Source organism: Pelodiscus sinensis, chromosome 2 (genome assembly GCF_052426305.1).
Source record: "Pelodiscus sinensis isolate ZL-2025 chromosome 2, ASM5242630v1, whole genome shotgun sequence".
Lineage (NCBI taxonomy): Eukaryota > Metazoa > Chordata > Testudines > Trionychidae > Pelodiscus > Pelodiscus sinensis.
The window spans coordinates 190,607,243-190,619,675 of NC_143053.1; the positions used below are offsets into that span (position 1 = coordinate 190,607,243).

The 12,433-nt window shown below is 38.2% G+C and overlaps 1 protein-coding gene across 9 annotated transcripts in view; it reads left to right on the plus strand.

The window, feature by feature from the left end:
* Window positions 1-12,166, plus strand: part of NGLY1 (N-glycanase 1) — a 43,891-nt gene extending 31,725 nt beyond the window's left edge. For 8 of the 9 annotated variants that reach the window (XM_075922020.2, XM_075922025.2, XM_075922024.2 and 5 more), the window contains 8 exons: window positions 676-895; window positions 2,007-2,128; window positions 2,486-2,631; window positions 2,838-2,948; window positions 4,283-4,447; window positions 5,739-5,927; window positions 10,215-10,392; window positions 11,286-12,166. In XM_075922020.2, coding sequence (XP_075778135.2) covers window positions 676-895; window positions 2,007-2,128; window positions 2,486-2,631; window positions 2,838-2,948; window positions 4,283-4,447; window positions 5,739-5,927; window positions 10,215-10,392; window positions 11,286-11,467 — 1,313 coding nt within the window. In that variant the 3' untranslated portion in view covers window positions 11,468-12,166. The remainder of the gene's footprint in view (window positions 1-675; window positions 896-2,006; window positions 2,129-2,485; window positions 2,632-2,837; window positions 2,949-4,282; window positions 4,448-5,738; window positions 5,928-10,214; window positions 10,393-11,285) is intronic. The other variant, XM_075922029.2, reaches the window with a different exon arrangement.
* The last annotated feature ends 267 nt before the right edge of the window (window positions 12,167-12,433 follow it).

Genomic DNA, 12,433 nt, shown 5'->3' on the forward strand with positions numbered 1-12,433 from the left:
ACTTATAAAAGTCCGCTTGTACTAGACGGCTGCGTCTAGACTGCCAAGTTTCTCCACAAAAGCAGCAGCTTTTGCGGAAAAACTTGCCAGCTGTCTACACTGGCTGCTTGAATTTACGCAAGAACACTGACGATCTAATGTAAGATTGTCAGTGTTCTTGCGCAAATACTATGATGCTCCCACTTGGGAAAAAGCCCTCTTGCGCAAATGCATTTGCGCAAGAGGGCCAGTGTAGACAGGTAAAAACCATTTGGCGCAAAAAAGCCCCAATGGCGAAAATGGCGATCGGGGCTTTCTTGCGCAAAACCGCGTCTAGATTGGTACGGACGCTTTTCCGCAAAAAGTGCTTTTGCGCAAAAGCATCTGTGCCAATCTAGACGCTCTTTTCCGCAAATGTTTTTAACGGAAAAACTTTTCCGTTAAAAGCATTTGCGGAAAATCATGCCAGTCTATACGCAGCCGACATGTTTAACTATACTGCCACTAGCTTCTGGTAAAACAAAAACCTTTTGGGGTTTTGGAGTCAAAGCAATTGTTAATCTTTTGCTTAAATGGCATCTATATATTAATTTGTTGGTTAATACTTCAACTCTAAATTATAATGTAGATTTGAAAAGGTCAATTGAATCCAGATTTGGTTAATCTTGTTTGAATTATTGTGTTTTAATGTTATAGGTACCCATGTGAATGAAGATGATTTTTTGTTGTTGGAGCTCTTACACTGGTTTAAGGATGATTTTTTTCAGTGGGTGAATAGCCTTCCTTGCAGCAAGTGTGGTGGTGAGACAGAATCTAAAGGTCACTTATCACCTAATGATGAAGATCTGAGATGGAGTGTAAGCAGGGTTGAAAATCATCACTGTAACCAGTGCCAATTTAGCAACAGATTTCCAAGGTAAGCATAACCTTGGATTTTCTAAAATGCTATTTTGTATGTATGTATTCTGTAAATTATTGGGAGATTATATAACAAAATACAAACATTGAAATCTGTACTATAACACAAATAGATCATTTTAAGCACTACCATGGGGTGGTTGTTGGCTCTGATGTTTATATTTTATCACCATGCTTAATTTTTAAAAAATGTTTATATTTTATCACCATGCTTAATTTTTAAAAAAATGTATTGCATTTAAAAATAGGACCCTGCTTTTATACTGAATATTTGACTAATTTTAACACTGTTAAAATATACCAAGTGCATTTTTTATATATTATTATTTTAAATAATAAATGTGCCATTATCAGGGTGTTTTTTTTTTTTTAAGTAAAAATAAATTTTACTTTTTGGAAGCCTACAAACGAGGTCATACTTCTGCTGAATGTAGCAGCAGATAAGTACTAATTTCAGAATTGTGCTGACATCTGTCAATAACCGGTAGAGCACAAAAATCCTACTTAAATCGAGGTTTTTTTTTTAAATCAGAACAGTCATGTAACAATCATCTTAATCAGTCAATGTCACTGAAAACAGATTTCCTGCTAATCAAGAGGATTACAGCGAATCTCAAAGTTACAAATGCCTGGGAAATGGAGGTTGTTTGTAACTCTGAAATGGTGATAATTCTGAACAAAACATTATAGCTATTCTTTCAGAAGTTTGCAACTGAATGTTGACTTAATACAGCTTTGAAACTTTACTATGCAGAAGAAAAATTCTGCTTTTAATCATCTTAATTTAAATGAAACAATCAAAGAAACAGTTTCCTTACCTTGTCAAATATTGTATTAAACTTTTCCTTTATTTCTTTTTTAGTTTACATATAACACAGTACTGTATTTTCTTTTCTCCCTTCCCCGCCCCAGCTTCTGTCTGACTGCATATTTCCAGTTCCAAATGAGTTTTTGTTGACCAGTCAATTCATAATTCTGGAGTTTGCACTCAGAGGTTCTATTGTATAAATGGTTCAAAGAGTTAGAAGGGGAAAATATATATTTCTGTTAAAGTCCATGAACTTGTACAAAGCACAGAATTTACAATAAATAAAGTTTAATTTTTCTAGGTATAATAATCCTGAGAAACTTCTGGAAACAAGATGTGGGCGTTGTGGAGAGTGGGCTAACTGTTTTACCCTGTGCTGCAGAGCTCTAGGATTTGAAGCTAGATATGTCTGGGATTCAACAGGTATCACTGCTCTAAAACACTTTAAACTTAGTATAAGCTTGCATAAAAATGGGACTTACCACCATTACATTTTGTATTCATGTTAGCTAACTGGCAACGTCTGAGGTTTCACAGTATCTAATGAATAATATGTAGATTTAATTTCCATCTTGTCTGATTTGAAGAATATTCTATGTAATGAAGTCAGACTACTGTTCAACATGATGATATCTGTTGATATTCCATTACATAATACATTTGGGTTCTCTTGCTTTTAATAAAAGTAAGCAGAATGCATTATTTGTGTTTTCATATTTAACAAGTGATGCTTCTGAATGCAAAACATTCAGTCTTTTCCTTGGCATCTCTTTCATGCAGATCATGTATGGACTGAGGTATATTCTTCATCCCAACAGAGATGGCTTCATTGTGACCCTTGTGAAAATGTTTGTGATAAACCTCTTCTCTATGAGATTGGCTGGGGAAAGAAGCTCTCCTATGTAATTGCATTCTCCAAGGATGAGGTAGGATTAGGGATAATAATATGCTATGAAATGCAAATACAAATTTGCTCCGAGAAAGAAGCTGTATAAACTATACCTCTCTAATGGGATCTGCTAGGTTATTGTAAGAAGACAATCTCTTGATCATGTTGTCTATTGAAAATATACAGCTATTTAAGAGGCAGAGTATTATATGTATTTTTTAACTTCTGCAATTTATGCTTGAGGTTGTTGATGTCACCTGGAGATATTCCTGTAAACATGAAGAACTACTTTCTAGAAGAACACAGGTCAAAGAAGCAGCATTGCGTGAAACAATAGGAAGGCTTAATAAACTGGTATGTAGCTTTACCTCAACGCATTTGTTAAAATACATAGTCTGTTTCTAATACATGTTAAGTTCTGTGGACAAAGGAAAGTGTGGTCCTGATAAAGGCCTCCATTTACTATAAAGAATTTAAATATTACTATTTATGCATTCTTTATGATTTTACATAAGACCACATAAAAACAAGTCACAGCATAGCATTTTAGTCAGTCAAGAATTCTTAAAGTGCTGTTCTCCTCTGTGAAGTAACAGTGTAAAATGGTCATCTACTTGTACCAGTCTGTTCTCTGCATAATCAGGCATATTTCCTTACTTTGATGGGGAAAAGGAAATTATTTCCTTTTACTCCTGATGGCTCTGCAGAGAAAGTAAGCTGGATTCCATTCTGTCTTGTGCACCGCCACCAACAGATATGTCAAATAAATTTCAAATCAAGTATACCTGTGCAAACAGTTGAGTTGCACAACTTCAGTGAGACCATAATGTTATACAGATGTAAGAGAGGACCTCATTTTGCAGAACTTTTTTTACTGGCTATCAGAGAAGAACCCAGCCTGACACTCAGGCTGTTAGAAGGACTGGCCATGAAGAAATAAATGTCCAAATGCTTATCTTATTTTACATGGAATGGAAATCATGAGACAAAAATGGGCTCTCCATCCAATGCATGTAAAGTCATTTTCTCATGAAAACCCACTTTTTTATCATATGGTAAAAGTATGTGTTATAATAATTCTTGTTCTACATACCAGACTTCTTTAGGTTTACTTGATTTATCTTGAAATGTAATGCCATGATTTTACTCAATTCTGTTATTTTTAAAAAAATGTTAATCTTACTGCATTTGTAACAGCATTCATCAATGTGAATCTAGTCTTTCAGGCATCATGTGATTTTTATGTTTAGACATAATTACCAAATCATGACTGCTGATAACCAGAAGAGTTCACTGTAGAAGAAAGGCTTGACCCAATAATCATGTAGTTTTTTCTGTTCCCAGACAAAAAATATGTTAAGATCAGAGTACATATCAGTGATTTAGAATAAAATTAATTACAAGGATGTTTTTAACAATGCAAAAAATGTATTATAATCTCAGTAAATTCAGTTAAGAGTTTACCTTAAAAGAAATCCAGACTAAGGAATGGAAATATACAGTTAGAGCACTCAAACATTTTTTTTAAAGGCACTGTGAGGAGTAGGGCATATGAGTGCATGTGATCCCAGTCCAGTTTAATTCTTTCATGTTTGTTTCCTTATGGTATCGCTCCAGGGCAGAGTTACAGTTGGAACTAATCTGAAAGATAATTTTTCTTTGATGTTTCTTGCACTTTTTTATTACAGAGACAGCAGTCCTTGTCAGAAAGCAGAAAGAGAGTACTCTTGGAAAGGACAATTGTGGAGCTTGTCGAGTTCATTTCTCCCCAAACTCCCAAACCTGGTGAACTTGGTGGAAGGATATCTGGTTCAGTGGCTTGGAGAGTAGCCAGAGGTGAAATTGGTTCAGAGGTATTTAATTTGTGAATTGGTGATCATCTTAGAGGTGTCTAAATTGTTTGTCTCTTAATTGTATGCTCATGATTGTCATACTTTTAATTAAAGCCACAAAATAACAAAAGCAGGAAATTTAAGAATATTGAAATTAAGGTATTTATTTCCCATACACACTAAGTTATTGACAATTGCCTAAAGAATTCAGTTAATCTTGAGAGAAAATTTCTACCAACTGTTTCTTTTGTGAACAAAATGTAAATCATGGCCCACTGTGAATGTGTAACTGCAGCCCTCACAAAATGAGATTAATTAATGTTTACATAATCCCCACCCTCCCCTCAGCTAATTGTGGTTTTTAATTTTCTAGTCCCTTATGCTGAGACAGAATTTCCTAAAAAAAAACAACCCTGCCTTAGACAGGCCAGTACACAAAGGTATCAGTTATTCCTGCCATTTTACACATCCTTTTCTGAGTGATCCTATCATTTGATGCAAAAAGGATGACAATCTAAATACTGAAGTAGAGCTAGTTAAGTGGAACTAATGGATTTCATAGCAATGTTCAGATTTGAGATACTAAAGTTAATTTCAATGATACATAGTTAGAGGACTTTATTTCTGTCTTACTGAATCTCTGGCTATGAATGATGATTAGAAATCTACGTTTAAGTGCATCTACTCCATTTTCCCTTGTTTTCTAATTATCTTTATCAAATTAACACTTGCCCTTAATTTTGAAAGCCACCTTTATTTCAGTTTCCCTATCAGATTTTGAAAGGCATTGTTCTATAAATGGCTATCATTAGCTGTAACTTTCAGCATTAGTCATAGAGAACAAGCATAGCTCAAAGTATAGCTTAAAAATTTGCTTCTTTTCCTTGGTGATAAAATTTGTTAAACACACCTGACTCCTGCAGCCTTGTCATAAATACATATGAAAATTCTTTTGTAAACAACTCTTTATACAGACTTATGGTATTAATTATTTTTAAATAAAGCACTGCCCCCTTTCTCTGCAAATGGTTTATATTCTAGCAAAGTAATATACAATTTCTAAGTTGGAAACATATTTTTCAGTGGCAAAAAATTCTAGTATTTTTTGACTGACCGCTGTACAGTTTTTATGAAGAACTGTGAATCTCTTTGGTACACTGCTTATAGAACAAATAAGGACATGATAATATATTTCATCAAATATTTACATTTGCTAGATGTTTATGCTAAATAAAAAGCAAAAATAAAACTAACATGATCCCCTTTGATAATACTGAAAAAACACCAACATACCATTTTTTATTTTGTTCAGAAGAGAAAAGAAGTCATTTTTATTCCATCTGAGAAAGAGAAGACCTCTAAACTTTTCCACCTCAGTTACAATATAGTGGAAGATAGCTATACACGAATTTCCAATAATAATGAAAAAATCAGTGGCTGGGAGACAGGTGTATGGAAGACAGAGTCTATATGGAGAAAGGTTGAAACAGACTGGAAAATGGTAAGGATTGCAATTACAATAAATTTCTGTAGAATTTTCTAGATTAATATTATAGTCCCAATAAAGACTAAAATTACTAAGCATATTTTGCATTAAAATGTCTTTTAATGCTTAAGGACTCAATTGGAGTTGCCAAATCTCACAGTACTACATGTATTAAAAGGAATACTTCTTTTCCAAAGAGTCTCAGTTGTTTTTCGGCTGTGATGAAACAGCTTTGTTGTAAATCACCTCTCTTCACTGCACAGGCAGAGGAAGAAACTCTTTATCCTAAACATGACCACTCCCATCTGCAAGAAGGGTAAAAGCTGTCAGTTACCCAGATTATTGAAGACCCTGCCCATCTGCTGATGCATAGAGCAACAGAGTGACCATGCACTCCAAACTCAAAGAGGGAGAGGAATTAAGGCTAAACTAGAGATGGAGACATTTACTAGCAAAAAGCCACCAAGTATGGAGCTGAGCATTCTATATTAGCAACTACAGTTTTGCCCTCCCTAACATTGTTAGCCTGACAGCTCCCTCTGTCCAGTCATATCACCAACTTAGGCCAGACTGTGCCTCCTATCAACAATGAAAAATGAAGCTTACCAGAGAAGTTAATTTCACTCTGACATTTTCTGTGCTGGCCTGACAGAGCACATAGGGAAGTGCACAAAGAGGAAAGGAGCAAAACAGCTAGGGTGCATCTAGACTAGCAAGATTTTGCACAAAAGTAGCCACTTTTGCGCAAAAACTTGCCAGCTGTCTACACTGGCCACTTGAATTTGAGCAAGAGCACTGACTTTGTAATGTACAAAATCAGTGCTTCTTGCACAAATACTTCCACGCTCCCCCTCAGGGATAAGCCCTCTTGCACAAGATACTTGCGCAAGTGGGCCAGTCTAGACAGGCACCTTCATTTTTTGCACAGTAAAGCCCGATGGCTAAAATGTCCATTGGAGCTTTCTTGCGCAAATGCGCATCTAGATTGGCGTGGATGCTTTTGCACAAAAGCACTTTTTGCACAAAAGCATCCTTGCCAATCTAGACGCTCTTTTGCGGAAATACTTTTAATGGAAAAACTTTTCTGTTAAAAGTATTTCCGCAAAATCATGCCAGTCTAGACGCAGCCCTAGAGGGTAAAATAAAGCGCAAAAAGATGCAACAGAGGGATAGTGGAGGAAGAAGAACAGGGAATAGTAAGAAATTAGACTGAGCACCTTCTAGGTCTGCTAACCGTGTGGCTGTACCTCACACTTTCTGATGCTTATATGAAGAACTTTCCCATTTTTGCCAGAAACATATGGTCCAGGTGAAAAAAACTAGCCACTAATCAAGGGAATGAATGCTCTGTTTAAATACATACATCTGCTCTTTTGCTCAGCTCTCCACTCTGGCTGTATGTAACAAGCGGAGCTGGGAGCACTGATTTGTGTGACTGAGCAAAAAGAGTTTACCAGCAATAAGGAGCTCTTCCATGAAGTTGGAAGAATTGGGGGTTGGTAGGAGAACTGACAGCAGATACTTCTCAGGGGTATAGCTGTGCAAGGGTACTTCTATAGAATGCTGCCTTGTGGGATGTTTAGTCTTTTAACTTTAACAGATATACAGCCTAAGAAGTTGGAGTTCAGCTGAACAGCTGTCCAGAGTAGTCTTCAGCCAGAGAAGCCATCATTTAAAAAAAGAAGTTAATCCTTTAATTTGGAATGAAGGGAGAGCAAATCAACAAAGCTGAAGTTCTTTGTGATGTGTTGCATATGCTCATTCCAATTTAGGTGTGAGAGCTGTGCTGGTGCCCCCTGCAACTGCATGCTCATAGCACTGGTATAAGAGGGCCCCAACTGAGCCCATGCTTTTCAGTCCCTTCTTATTGTTTATGTGCCTGCTAGAACTTCCTTTCTTTGCCTTGAGCAAAGTGTTTTAGCGGTTTTCATTGTTTTTCCACTGTAAATAGTTAGATTTTCATAGTTTTTGTAGTTTTAAGTAGTCATTATCAGTCCTTCCCCCAGTATCAGGGCATGTTTTGGGTGCCAGGGTTTAAACAGCGCTCTTTTTGTGGCAAACCTATGTTGTTTGTGTGGCAAACCTTGGGAGAGGATGACAGGAAAGAGTACAGCAGCATCTGCTTGGAATCCGAGCATGCACGCAGAGATAGCAGCAAGGCTTAAAATCCTACTTATGAAGGCAATGCTGAGACTTTGTTCAGAACAGAAATCAGCCTCAGCATTGAATACTTTAGCATCAAAATGCTCCACCAGTGACTAAAACAACACTTGGCATCAGTCCTCCTCACTGGTACTGGGGAAGAAACACTGAGGTAACTGGGAGAAGACTTGCTTGCCAGCACCAAAGGGAGACAAGTGAACAGATTAGGATAGAGCAAAACCTGTGCCAGGCTGCTCTTAGGCCCTGGCACTGCAGCAACCACTGGCTGAAGTGCCACTGCCTCCAATCATCTGGTCAGCACCAGGCAGACAAGTGTACAGTGCCTTCCATTCCAGAAGCCTTGCGGCTGCTAAGAAACTGATTACTATCAGTGTCAAGCCCAACCAGGATACAGGACACGATTCATCAGTGGCACTGATGAATCAACCACCTTTAAGCCAGTTTCAAGACCAGTCTCAAAGAAGCCCCCTTCATTGCACCAATTTCTTGCACCAGGAGGATTGGATGGTCACTGCTGTCGTCCACGTTGTCATCTTCATCAAGCTTGGACTCAGGTCCAGCTATTCAAGACACCCATACCAAAGGGAAGCTCCTCTTCAATCCCCACAGACAATGCTGCCATTAGATGCGCCAAGAGCAGAAATGACCCAAGGCGCCAGGCCCATAGGGTCCAGCACCCCTACAATTGTGCTTTTGGAACCTTTGGGGGCTTCCCATAGGCCAAGAGACTAGCTCACAGCACTCCTGCTTGGTGCACTCAGAGACTGATGGGACAGTAGAGGGTGAACAGGGAAACTTCAGAGCTCACCCCCCAGTACCAGTCCCCCTGCTGGAGCAGGTCTTGACTCCCAAGCCAGGATACTCCCTGGAACCAGTACCAGTCCTCAAGTTAATGTGTCTCAGGAGGAGGCTACAATAGATGCTATGGCAACACATGTCTCTAGAGAATGAGCTCATGCTCCACTGCAGGATGACTTAAGGGCCCATCAAAACATTTTAACATGGTGGCTTCCAACCTTGGGTAGCAGATGGAGGTCATCAATGAACCATCACATGGGTTCCTAGACATTCTGTCGACCACAGCCCCTGTGAAGGTAACCCTGTCCTTACACCAGGTTGGGGAACCTATGGCCCAGGGGCCAGATTTGGCTCCCCACTCCCGCACTGGGGACCTGGTGTGGGTGCTCAAAGTCTGCAGCTCCCTAGACCTGCCTGGTGGGGTGGAACACCAGCGCCCACTTCCTGCTGCAAGGGAGTTAGGGCAGGCCAGAGCCTTGCAAGCTGGGGTCAGGCAAGCTGGGCCTGGACCCAACCCCAGGCTCTGACTGATGTGGGAAGGAAGCGGCTCAGTGCATTGCCCCAGGCTGAGGAAATGGCAACAGAGCAAAGCACTACCCGGGGGCTTTTCCCCTGTAGCTCCAATTGGCCATAATTGCAGCCAATAGGAGCAGCAGAGGGCAGAGCCTAGGAGTGGCAGGGGACACAGAGCCATGTGCATCCCCAGGGAGCTGCACCAGGTAAGTGGTCTGGAGTCTTCCCTCTCCGTGCCCATGCCCCTTTTAGTCAGTTAACTGGTTAAACAGGATTTTATATTCTTACTGCTTATGTCCCCAAAAGGATCATTACAGTGATTGGGATTGAAGGAGCATAGTGGACCCTTGTCATCCCCTCTGACTCCTGGCATGATAATGCCTAGAAAGGATGGCACAAAGCCAGCTGCACCAGTTGAGGAGTCTCATGCATCTCAGTTCAGCCCATTTTCACTACCATAGAAGAGTGAGTAAAGGAGTCAAACCAGGATGGAGAATCTGGCACACTGAATTTACTTAAAAACTGAACCCTACATAAAACAGTATGAGTCTATTGCTAAAATACCACACAGCACATGAAAGATCTCCCCTTACTGTTTCAGTGAAGTAAACTTCACTTTACTGAAATTGTATAACTACCGTGTATCACTGTAAAAATAGGATAAGGCGTTAGGAGATTCTGTGCAAGAGTTTTACTGTGTACAAACTTATTTTTCAATGACAACCTTTAGTAAGTTTTTTTTCCTTGAAAGTTCAGTGCCTTATACAACAGTCAGACATTTAATTTGATCTGTGCTCAATAATTTAATCATGATGTTTTTCCATTTAGGTTTATTTAGCCCGAAGAGAAGGATCATCCTCTGCTTATATCTGCTGGAAGTTTGAGTGTGGGTCAGTTGGTCTAAAAATAGACAACATCTCCATTAGAACAAACAGTCATACATTTCACAGTGGAACAATAAGGTGGAGATTGCGCTCTAACATAGCAGAAGTAGAGCTGACTGGAGGTAAGTGTGAAATCTCATTGATTTTATGTTTAATAGTGAGGTTTAACCTCTTTAGGCCAGCACACTCTGGTCTGGCAACATCTATGGTCCAGCAAGATTTTAGTTAGCTGGATGTCCACTTATCATAGGTGTGGCCAAGTTTCCTTCAGTCCCGTAAAGTTTGTTTTCAGCCACCAGTCCTGGCTCTCAGTGTTCTGTGATGTTATTTAGTTCTAATTTACCCCAAATGTCTTCTAAGAGCCCAGTAAACAGTGGAAGTGTTAGTAATGCTACTAGAAAATATTGACCTCCTGTGGTTTGGCAAATTCTCTGTTTTAGCACCTGTCTATCCCCAAGGGTGCTGGATTAGAAAGGTTTAACTCACGTTAGTGCTAATGCAAATGTAGAGCACTGGTAGGCAGGAGAGTGGAGGTGAGAAAAACAATGTTAGTATTAAAGAAAGTTAAAATGCAATTACATTTTATCCTTTTCCCATGCAAGTGTTTTTTGCTTGGTTTTTTTGCCAAGAATAGGGAAAAATATGAGAACAATCCATATACAACTTCCATCTGCCACAGTTTTCCAATTTGGGAAAAATAGCTCAAATTAGGATCCAGCAAAACTCAGGTGAATACAGGAGATCTATGGGCTCTTCAAAACAGGGACTGTCTTTATATTTCTACATCATGTGGCAGAATGGGTCCACCTATCTTGACTAGAGGCTCTAGAGACTACCACTATACAAATAATAATTTGTAGTGAATTTTCCACCATGTCAATTATTAAATATATTTGAGTGTCTGTACGTTAAACACCTTAATGTTCATTACAAATTGCCTCTTGGAAATAATTTCTAGCAATATAAATGATCTGTAGCAGAACTTTAATTATTCATTTTTCCCCCCCTCCAACAGATAAAATTCTTCGTTCCTATTCAGATTTCTCTGATGCAACAGAAGTTATTTTGGAAGCTGAACTTAGCGGAGGGGATGGTGATACTGCATGGCAACACACCCAGCTGTTTAGAGAGAGCTTAAGTAACTATGGAGAAAATTGTTTGGAGATAATTATAAAACTCATTGCTCTGAGAACCTAAATAGAGAAGAAATGCAGTTGGCAGCAGGGATTTATTGTATAAAGTATGCTGTGGATACAGAGCGGAGAACTTGATTGTCAATTACTGTGGTTCATACTACTGGGATTTTGTTTCCCATTTGCCAGTTTTAATTTGGCCATCATGAAAACAATAAATTTTATATTAGATCATAAAGAAACATGGGAACTTTGTAAATTTTATTCCTCTGTAAACTTACAGCAAATATGGAAATGACTAAGTAAAAACTTGATTCACCAAAATACAAACACGAAAATTAAGGTATTCAGAATTATAACTAACACGCCATCCTAAGTTTACTTCATAGTCAAAGGGGGAAATAATTATTGCAAAGCAAAACTTAACGGAGGAACATAAAACTGTTTTAAATTTGAATCTGGGGAGCTTGTTTGTTTCATAATCTCTGCTATTATTTGGAGTTACTGTTTGCACTTGATTGTCTGACAGGTAGCATGTGTTAATTTTTTTTATTTTAAAAGACCTATATAAAGGATAATATTAGCCCCTAACATCTCCTCTGGATAAATCTACATACTATTTAGGCATTTAAAAAGGTAAAATGTTATTTTACATAATACTGAGAACAAGAGCTTTGGATAAATATTAAGGCACTTTTTAAAAATAGCCTGGATACATGCATATGGTGGTTTAAGTAATAAACATATTTTGGAGTATAATAAGTATACTGGGTAAATACATTTATTTGAAAGTCATGTTCAACATGTACCTTGACATTCTATTTTTACATGATAGATCATAACAGATTTTAAATTGGGTAAAGCCAAATAATTTTTATCCTGGAAAATGTCTAGTTTGTAATACATGCGTTGTATTGAAATCCATATTTATCCCTTTATTAAGTTGTTTATTGACCTGATAGATCATAATCATTTTTTAAGGAGCTAATAACTTATGTCAGTCTAAGTCATGCGCACCAGTTTTGGTAAA